The 11,362-nt window shown below is 41.0% G+C and overlaps 1 protein-coding gene across 1 annotated transcript in view; it reads right to left on the minus strand.

The window, feature by feature from the left end:
- Positions 1-2,218: 2,218 nt before the first annotated feature.
- The window catches only part of nrn1a (neuritin 1a), a 16,702-nt gene continuing 7,558 nt past the window's right edge, over positions 2,219-11,362 (minus strand). The window contains exons 2-3 of the mRNA XM_028004494.1: positions 5,655-5,802; positions 2,219-2,767 (exon numbers count right to left, since the gene is read on the minus strand). Of these exons, the coding sequence (XP_027860295.1) occupies positions 2,548-2,767; positions 5,655-5,802 (368 nt within the window). The 3' untranslated portion in view covers positions 2,219-2,547. The remainder of the gene's footprint in view (positions 2,768-5,654; positions 5,803-11,362) is intronic.

Consider the following 11,362-nt stretch of genomic DNA (forward strand, 5'->3'; position numbering starts at 1 on the left):
TAAGTATTTGATTTATTTACTAGTACAAATGACAGGCAACGCAACATGAATTAGCTAAGATGTCAATTAAAACCTGATCTCTCCATATCGTTTCATATCGGATTTAATGCTAGCAAACTGTTAGCTTACAGGCTACAATACAATTTCATGCTAATCCAAACTTTCAGTTACCTTGACCCAATTTCACAGTTTGGTTTCCAAAATATTATAAATATTTAATGTTTATTCATTTAAAAGGGACAATAAATATTAATAAAGTAGACAAGTTAAATGTTAATGTACACAAGTTCGCTAACAGGCTAGTTATTAGCAGGAGTCTCTGTGGCTAACGTAAATATAAATCTATTGTGTATTATAGATTGATATTATAATTAGCCGTATTAGGTTTTAATCCAACCTGGTAACATAGATTTAGCTTGTAGCTGCTGTTAGCTAACTTCACAAAACCTAAAAGTTTAATTTATCCGTTTGGTCAAGTTTTAAGCGACCCGTGTTATTTTAACTTTAGGTTAACATGACCAAATGTTCCAGTTTAGCTCAGAATGTTCTTTAATCCAGCCTAATCTAGACAAATCTTTAATCTGAATCATCTGGATGTAGGTAGTCTGATATTCTTAGCTAATCAAAATACACCTGATTTAGCTGCTAACTAGCTGTTAGCAAACCCTAAAACACATAGCTGTTGTTTATTTAACCAGAAGGTAGCTAACCTGACTATAATTTGGTTGATATATTATCTGATTGAACTATAATCCCCTATTCTTCTCTGAATGTATGCTACCTGATTTAGCTGCTAATTGTTGCTAGCCTAATATAAGCTAGCTGTTCCTCTGGACTCATCAGTTTGGTAAACTAATGAGCCGTTTTAACTGATTATCTAAAACCTTAGCTAACCTGGCGCTCTTAGGTTTACTTTGTGATTTAATATTTAAGCTAACGTTAGCTAAATTGTGAATCAAACTTGCATGATAAAATGACAGCATCAGGTTCAGATGCTAGCACATTTGTCTCAAAATGTTTTCTCTGAATCTGCTTTAATGTCAGATTGTTGATAAACTGCAACGTAGCTCCTGTCTGACATTAAATGTCAGACAGGACATTAAACAAATGCTACTCAAGCTAACCATGACTTACTCTGGACAAACTTTAGCCACATTTAGCTCTGGCTAGCTGAGTTGATCTTGTACAAAATGAACTTTACCTTCAGTTTTCTCATCATAAATGATGTAAAAATGATTATTTTAATGTTTTATGCCCATTTCCTGAAATGCTAAGACTTTCTTAGCTGATCTGTTATTTCTTTAAAAGTAAACTTGCGCCAAGCGACCGAGGTCACACCAGAACCCGCAGAACGAGTTTCACTGGACCGGCATCATAACCTGGTTTCACCAAATGCAACATGTTGATTTTAATATAAATTCAGGAAAGTGTTTTTCTGATAATAGAATGCTGCTCAGGTCAAAGGTGAATATTGTCACCACTGCTGCCTGTAATTATGTAGCTGTGACCCGTTCTGCTAGCTGGTGTGACCGCGGCCTCTGCACGGTAACCGCTAGCACAGCAAACATTTCGCTAACATCCCGTCTCTGCTGCCGTGTTCAGTCAACCTGCTGCCGTTAAAATGAGAAGCAGTCCGTAGGAACCGAGGCTCTGGGTCGGCTCAATGCCTCGGTTCTGGATGGGCTCGGTGCCTCGGTTCTGGATGGGCTCAATGCCTCGGTTCTGGATGGGCTCGATGCCTCGGTTCTGGATGGGCTCGATGCCTCGGTTCTGGATGGGCTCGATGTCTCGGTTCTGGATGGGCTCGATGCCTCGGTTCTGGATGGGCTCGATGTCTCGGTTCTGGATGGGCTCGATGTCTCGGTTCTGGATGGGCTCGATGCCTCGGTTCTGGATGGGCTCGATGCCTCGGTTCTGGATGGGCTCGATGCCTCGGTTCTGGATGGGCTCGATGTCTCGGTTCTGGATGGGCTCGATGCCTCGGTTCTGGATGGGCTCGATGCCTCGGTTCTGGATGGGCTCGATGCCTCGGTTCTGGATGGGCTCGATGCCTCGGTTTGTCTTATTGATTCTGTGGAGTTTCACTTGGTCTTGCGTTACACATGAATTAGTACCTCAGGCTAAATGGCAACCCGGCTCTCCGTCCTGACGGCGTGTCGGCGCCGGCCAGGCCCGGCCGACTCAACATCAATAATGCATGGCTGACTTTAATACTATGTAATTCCACAATTGTAAGTTGGCGAATATCCATCAAAATTTCATCATTGTCTTAATTTCAGGTCAATGGCGTGTTGAATATTTCATGTTATTGACCTCTGGGTGAGGTGGCGTGTGATTGGACGAGCTCTCCCTCAGGGCCAACCGGGCTGCCGTAGCGCCGCAAAAATCCAATTCTGCTGTTTTCTTCTGATGAATGCAAACTCAGTCCTGGACGTCGTGTTTTTCAGGATGGAGGAGTAGCTGTCACTGTTTCTTAATGATTTTTTATCAGTTGGACGTATTTTCTTGTGTTTTATTTCTTTAACTTTGTGTTTCTTCTCCTTCCTGTTAAAACGCCAGCCAAGTCAGTACGGTGGGCAGGGCGGTTAGCAGCAAGCCGAGGCCCCCGGATCTGGGCGCGCCGTTTCCGCCGCCACACAGTTCAAACAAACTCCCACGGAAATTCAGGTTGCGGGATTCCTTTTTCAGTTTCTCCCAGAGGTCCGCCGCCCCCTCCTGGCAGTCGGCCAGCGCCGTCGTGGCACAGGAATGGAAGTTATCCCAGTAACTGGCGAGAGAAGACAGAAACGATTAGCACCGCAGGCTTCCGACCGGAGTGGGAGGAACTGGACTCAGAACCAAGGCTGGTGGCCGATAAAAAACCTGGTAATGAAAAACCTTCTGGACTTCATGGAGTTAATGGAGTAAAAACAAAACTCCAGAGTTTCCCTTCAGAAACGCATCAGAGACGTTGGATCAGCAGAGAGCTGCTGTATTTTTAAAGTGTCATAAATGTAAGAGGAACATTATAAATATTACAATCATAAAATATTTTATTCACTGAGAAGACTCAACAATAAACTACAGACTCTAGAATAACGGCTTCATCTGGTTCAATATGATTAAAATCAATTTAATTCCTGCTCAGATTGAATTTCTTTAGTTTTTACTGCATAATCTTTAATAAAAGCAGTTTATTGGTGAAACTTTATGGCCTTCAAACAGAAACTGAGTCGACACGACGACCTCGTCTCCAACATTTAAAATATTTTAGGAACCTTCAGCTAATGAAATATTGATGAGTGAACTAGTTCACGCTGGCAGCTGAGAATATTTAATCTGTGAACATAAACATGAATAATTCAGCTCTAATCTGTTTGAACTCGGCCTTTAATGAGATCCTGATTCTGAAGCCTTGATGATTCCCGTCTGACTGGATCAGCGCCGCCACGTTAAACGCTTTCATTTAAACATTTCAGATAGAAAAACTAAACCAAACACTGGAGACTGGTCAGAGCCTCACACCAGTAGCTCCTTACTGGTCAGATTACAGCACCATTTCTGGTTTGGTGAACTTTTATAATTATTCTTACAAAACAGGAAGAATCGTTTCTCGGCTTGTTTTTGTTGCTAAAGTTCAGTTCTGTGTTTCCTGTAACGTTTCCTCCCTGAAGCCTCGTTTTAAAATCCTCAGTCAGTTTTAACGATAAAATCGTTATAACAAACATGTATATCTATGTTACATCATAGATATACATGTTATGTGTATGTTATAACATGTATATCTATGTTATAACATTTCACTCATCATTCAGACGGAAATCTTCACAAACGTGAGTTCAGAGTAAACAAACATGGCCGACGAGGGAGAAACGATGGCGACAGAACATCGTCCACATCGACTTCCTGTTGGAGGTGAAAAATAAAAACACGTAAAAACCTCAGAACTGGATTATTCTGGTTCCATATTCTGGATTATTCTGGTTCCATATTCTGGATTATTCTGGTTCCATATTCTGGATTATTCTGGTTCCATATTCTGGATTATTCTGGTTCCATATTCTGGATTATTCTGTCCTGCGATGAGATTTTGAGTGAAAAAATAACTTCAGTGTTGGAAAACTGCAGCGTTACGGATGAAAACCTGGACTGATTTATTCTACGCTGATGACTGACGCTTTTACTTTCTTTTATGAGAAATTGATTCTGTTTCTGCAACAAACTCAGTAACTTTGGTGAAAATCATCTTAAACTCTCTTGGTAAGAAGCTGATTTTCTGGTTTTCTGGTTTTCAGTTTTTTATGTCTGTTAAACTCAGATTAACGTTATAATCTGAGTCAGAACCGAGAAAGTGTTGGTGAGATCGCAGAGAGCTGCTCAGTCGGTCGGTGTTACTCCACAGCGCCCCCTGTAGGCCCAACATGATAACATGGTTCTGTCAACCAGGCGACTCCATTAAAGCTACTTAATGAGGCGGTTGACTGTCGGACGCTCCGGTAACTGCCTGACGCTCCGGTACTGTCGCCCCCTGGTGGCCGTTCAAGACGTTCCACCTGCTTGTAATCCAGGTGATTCAAATCCCATCATTGCTTCACATGTGGATTAAATCCTGAGTCGAACAACAAGCTGGAGATAAAACGGAGTTTCTGTGTTTTCAGTTCTCCTCTGTCTCTCAGGCTTCACTCTCTCTTGGTTTCATGTTTTATTCATATCAGCCATCAGCCGCACTATTTCCCATCTAAATATATTTTTACTCTTTGGCCTCATTTTCTGCCTCCTATTTATTTTCCTTCATATTTTCTGCTGCTTTTCTTTGTCTTCCTCCTTTTTAATCATCTCCTCTTCATCGCTTTCCGCCGCGCAGTTCATGTAAATGCGACACCAGCCAGCTGAGCGACGCGTGCTGACACACACACACACACACACACACACACACACACACAGCGTATCTAATCCAATCTTCCAATCTGCTCTTATTGATGTCGACCTGCTGACCCGAGTTGTGTCCAAGATACATCTCAGAGCAATTAACGCGTGTGTGTCGGTGTGTGTGTGTCGGTGTGTGTGTGTCGGTGTGTGTGTGTCGGTGTGTGTGTGTCGGTGTGTGTGTGAGGAGGCGTATTAACACCCTCCTCCTGCCACGCCTCAGCAGCTCTGTGATGGAGCCGTCACTGCATTAAAAAATCATGTGTTTGTCTGTGGGGGGGCAGGATGGTGGTGGGGGCAGTTTGCCATCTGGTGCCCCCCCCCTCCCCCCAGGCCTGCAGGTTCAGTTGCTCATATTGTTTCATCTGAAGCGTCTCTGACTAATAACTATAGAAATAATCTGTTTCAGAATCTGATTTAAATGATTTTAAATCTTTAGATCAGAGATTTAAGGTGTAAATGAAGCAGCAGCAGCTTTAAGGTGTTTCTGCTTTTTATCTTTTCACTTCAGTGTCAAACAGTTTAATGAAACCATCAATAATTCCTCCAAACAGGAAGTGGATCTGAACCGAGTCCAGTTTTGTTTCCATCTGACTGGAGGTGAAATCCTGAGTCAACTTTTAAAATGTTCCAAAATGATCTAATAAATCCTCTTTCATTTAAAGATACTTTAAATGTGAAAAGAATTTTTGGTTCTGTAACGTGTCAGGAGACGATCCGTTGCTCTCCTGTGTTTGACTTGAACTTACGTGCAGATCTTGTTCAGACTCTCTCTGTCGTCCAGGTCCTGGGGATAGTTGGCCATTTTGTCCCCCAACCGAATCAGGCAGTTTGAGAAACCTTTAAACACTGAGTCGCATTCGCCAGCACCGACCAGCACCGTCTGCAACACAGGAACTGAGAGAGACCAAACGATTTAAAACACCGTCAACACCAAACGGTTTAAAACACCGTCTGTAACACCAAACGATTTAAAACACCGTCTGTAACACCAAACGGTTTAAAACACCGTCTGTAACACCAAACGATTTAAAACACCGTCTGTAACACCAAACGATTTAAAACACCGTCAACACCAAACGATTTAAAACACCGTCTGTAACACCAAACGATTTAAAACACCGTCTGCAACACAGGAACTGAGAGAGACCAAACGATTTAAAACACCGTCAACACCAAACGATTTAAAACACCGTCTGTAACACCAAACGATTTAAAACACCGTCTGTAACACCAAACGGTTTAAAACACCGTCTGTAACACCAAACGATTTAAAACACCGTCTGTAACACCAAACGATTTAAAACACCGTCTGTAACACCAAACGATTTAAAACACCGTCTGTAACACCAAACGGTTTAAAACACCGTCTGTAACACCAAACGGTTTAAAACACCGTCTGTAACACCAAACGATTTAAAACACCGTCAACACCAAACGATTTAAAACACCGTCTGAACACCAAACGATTTAAAACACCGTCTGTAACACCAAACGGTTTAAAACACCGTCTGTAACACCAAACGATTTAAAACACCGTCAACACCAAACGATTTAAAACACCGTCAACACCAAACGATTTAAAACACCGTCTGAACACCAAACGATTTAAAACACCGTCTGTAACACCAAACGATTTAAAGCACCGTCTGTAACACCAAACGGTTTAAAACACCGTCTGTAACACCAAACGATTTAAAACACCGTCAACACCAAACGATTTAAAACACCGTCTGTAACACCAAACGATTTAAAACACCGTCTGTAACACCAAACGATTTAAAACACCGTCTGAACACCAAACGATTTAAAACACCGTCTGTAACACCAAACGGTTTAAAACACCGTCTGTAACACCAAACGATTTAAAACACCGTCAACACCAAACGATTTAAAACACCGTCAACACCAAACGATTTAAAACACCGTCTGAACACCAAACGATTTAAAACACCGTCTGTAACACCAAACGATTTAAAGCACCGTCTGTAACACCAAACGGTTTAAAACACCGTCTGTAACACCAAACGATTTAAAACACCGTCAACACCAAACGATTTAAAACACCGTCTGTAACACCAAACGATTTAAAACACCGTCTGCAACACAGGAACTGAGAGAGACCAAACGATTTAAAACACCGTCAACACCAAACGATTTAAAACACCGTCTGTAACACCAAACGATTTAAAACACCGTCTGAACACCAAACGATTTAAAACACCGTCTGTAACACCAAACGATTTAAAACACCGTCTGTAACACCAAACGATTTAAAACACCGTCTGAACACCAAACGATTTAAAACACCGTCTGTAACACCAAACGGTTTAAAACACCGTCTGTAACACCAAACGATTTAAAACACCGTCTGTAACACCAAACGGTTTAAAACACCGTCTGTAACACCAAACGATTTAAAACACCGTCTGTAACACCAAACGGTTTAAAACACCGTCTGTAACACCAAACGATTTAAAACACCGTCAACACCAAACGATTTAAAACACCGTCTGTAACACCAAACGATTTAAAACACCGTCTGAACACCAAACGATTTAAAACACCGTCTGTAACACCAAACGATTTAAAACAACGTCTGAACACCAAACGATTTAAAACACCGTCTGAACACCAAACGATTTAAAACACCGTCTGTAACACCAAACGATTTAAAACACCGTCTGTAACACCAAACGGTTTAAAACACCGTCAACACCAAACGATTTAAAACACCGTCTGTAACACCAAACGGTTTAAAACACCGTCAACACCAAACGATTTAAAACACCGTCTGTAACACCAAACGATTTAAAACACCGTCAACACCAAACGATTTAAAACACCGTCTGTAACACCAAACGATTTAAAACACCGTCTGTAACACCAAACGATTTAAAACACCGTCTGTAACACCAAACGGTTTAAAACACCGTCAACACCAAACGATTTAAAACACCGTCTGTAACACCAAACGGTTTAAAACACCGTCAACACCAAACGATTTAAAACACCGTCAACACCAAACGATTTAAAACACCGTCAACACCAAACGATTTAAAACACCGTCTGTAACACCAAACGGTTTAAAACACCGTCAACACCAAACGATTTAAAACACCGTCTGTAACACCAAACGATTTAAAACACCGTCTGTAACACCAAACGATTTAAAACACCGTCTGTAACACCAAACGATTTAAAACACCGTCTGTAACACCAAACGATTTAAAACACCGTCAACACCAAACGATTTAAAACACCGTCAACACCAAACGGTTTAAAACACCGTCTGAACACCAAACGATTTAAAACACCGTCTGTAACACCAAACGGTTTAAAACACCATCAACACCAAACGATTTAAAACACCGTCAACACCAAACGATTTAAAACACCGTCAACACCAAACGATTTAAAACACCGTCTGAACACCAAACGATTTAAAACACCGTCTGTAACACCAAACGGTTTAAAACACCGTCTGTAACACCAAACGATTTAAAACACCGTCTGTAACACCAAACGGTTTAAAACACCGTCTGAACACCAAACGATTTAAAACACCGTCTGTAACACCAAACGGTTTAAAACACCGTCTGTAACACCAAACGATTTAAAACACCGTCTGTAACACCAAACGATTTAAAACACCGTCTGTAACACCAAACGATTTAAAACACCGTCTGTAACACCAAACGATTTAAAACACCGTCTGTAACACCAAACGGTTTAAAACACCGTCAACACCAAACGATTTAAAACACCGTCAACACCAAACGATTTAAAACACCGTCAACACCAAACGATTTAAAACACCGTCAACACCAAACGGTTTAAAACACCGTCAACACCAAACGATTTAAAACACCGTCAACACCAAACGATTTAAAACACCGTCTGAACACCAAACGATTTAAAACACCGTCTGTAACACCAAACGGTTTAAAACACCGTCAACACCAAACGGTTTAAAACACCGTCTGAACAGCAAACAATTTAAAACACCGTCTGTAACACCAAACGGTTTAAAACACCGTCTGAACACCAAACGATTTAAAACACCGTCTGTAACACCAAACGGTTTAAAACACCGTCTGTAACACCAAACGATTTAAAACACCGTCTGTAACACCAAACGATTTAAAACACCGTCTGTAACACCAAACGGTTTAAAACACCGTCTGAACACCAAACGGTTTAAAACACCGTCTGAACACCAAACGATTTAAAACACCGTCTGTAACACCAAACGATTTAAAACACCGTCTGTAACACCAAACGGTTTAAAACACCGTCTGTAACACCAAACGATTTAAAACAACGTCTGAACACCAAACGATTTAAAACACCGTCTGAACACCAAACGATTTAAAACACCGTCTGTAACACCAAACGATTTAAAACACCGTCTGTAACACCAAACGGTTTAAAACACCGTCAACACCAAACGATTTAAAACACCGTCTGTAACACCAAACGGTTTAAAACACCGTCAACACCAAACGATTTAAAACACCGTCTGTAACACCAAACGATTTAAAACACCGTCAACACCAAACGATTTAAAACACCGTCTGTAACACCAAACGATTTAAAACACCGTCTGTAACACCAAACGATTTAAAACACCGTCTGTAACACCAAACGGTTTAAAACACCGTCAACACCAAACGATTTAAAACACCGTCTGTAACACCAAACGGTTTAAAACACCGTCAACACCAAACGATTTAAAACACCGTCAACACCAAACGATTTAAAACACCGTCAACACCAAACGATTTAAAACACCGTCTGTAACACCAAACGGTTTAAAACACCGTCAACACCAAACGATTTAAAACACCGTCTGTAACACCAAACGATTTAAAACACCGTCTGTAACACCAAACGATTTAAAACACCGTCTGTAACACCAAACGATTTAAAACACCGTCTGTAACACCAAACGATTTAAAACACCGTCAACACCAAACGATTTAAAACACCGTCAACACCAAACGGTTTAAAACACCGTCTGAACACCAAACGATTTAAAACACCGTCTGTAACACCAAACGGTTTAAAACACCGTCAACACCAAACGATTTAAAACACCGTCAACACCAAACGATTTAAAACACCGTCAACACCAAACGATTTAAAACACCGTCTGAACACCAAACGATTTAAAACACCGTCTGTAACACCAAACGGTTTAAAACACCGTCTGTAACACCAAACGATTTAAAACACCGTCTGTAACACCAAACGGTTTAAAACACCGTCTGAACACCAAACGATTTAAAACACCGTCTGTAACACCAAACGGTTTAAAACACCGTCTGTAACACCAAACGATTTAAAACACCGTCTGTAACACCAAACGATTTAAAACACCGTCTGTAACACCAAACGATTTAAAACACCGTCTGTAACACCAAACGATTTAAAACACCGTCTGTAACACCAAACGGTTTAAAACACCGTCAACACCAAACGATTTAAAACACCGTCAACACCAAACGATTTAAAACACCGTCAACACCAAACGATTTAAAACACCGTCAACACCAAACGGTTTAAAACACCGTCAACACCAAACGATTTAAAACACCGTCAACACCAAACGATTTAAAACACCGTCTGAACACCAAACGATTTAAAACACCGTCTGTAACACCAAACGGTTTAAAACACCGTCAACACCAAACGGTTTAAAACACCGTCTGAACAGCAAACAATTTAAAACACCGTCTGTAACACCAAACGGTTTAAAACACCGTCTGAACACCAAACGATTTAAAACACCGTCTGTAACACCAAACGGTTTAAAACACCGTCTGTAACACCAAACGATTTAAAACACCGTCTGTAACACCAAACGATTTAAAACACCGTCTGTAACACCAAACGGTTTAAAACACCGTCTGAACACCAAACGGTTTAAAACACCGTCTGTAACACCAAACGGTTTAAAACACCGTCTGTAACACCAAACGATTTAAAACACCGTCTGTAACACCAAACGATTTAAAACACCGTCTGTAACACCAAACGATTTAAAACACCGTCTGTAACACCAAACGATTTAAAACACCGTCTGTAACACCAAACGGTTTAAAACACCGTCTGTAACACCAAACGGTTTAAAACACCGTCAACACCAAACGATTTAAAACACCGTCAACACCAAACGATTTAAAACACCGTCAACACCAAACGATTTAAAACACCGTCTGTAACACCAAACGGTTTAAAACACCGTCTGTAACACCAAACGGTTTAAAACACCGTCTGTAACACCAAACGGTTTAAAACACCGTCAACACCAAACGGTTTAAAACACCGTCTGAACACCAAACGATTTAAAACACCGTCTGTAACACCAAACGGTTTAAAACACCGTCAACACCAAACGATTTAAAACACCGTCTGTAACACCAAACGGTTTAAAACACCGTCTGTAACACCA

Source organism: Xiphophorus couchianus, chromosome 21 (assembly GCF_001444195.1).
Source record: "Xiphophorus couchianus chromosome 21, X_couchianus-1.0, whole genome shotgun sequence".
In the NCBI taxonomy this organism is placed as follows: Eukaryota; Metazoa; Chordata; class Actinopteri; order Cyprinodontiformes; family Poeciliidae; genus Xiphophorus; species Xiphophorus couchianus.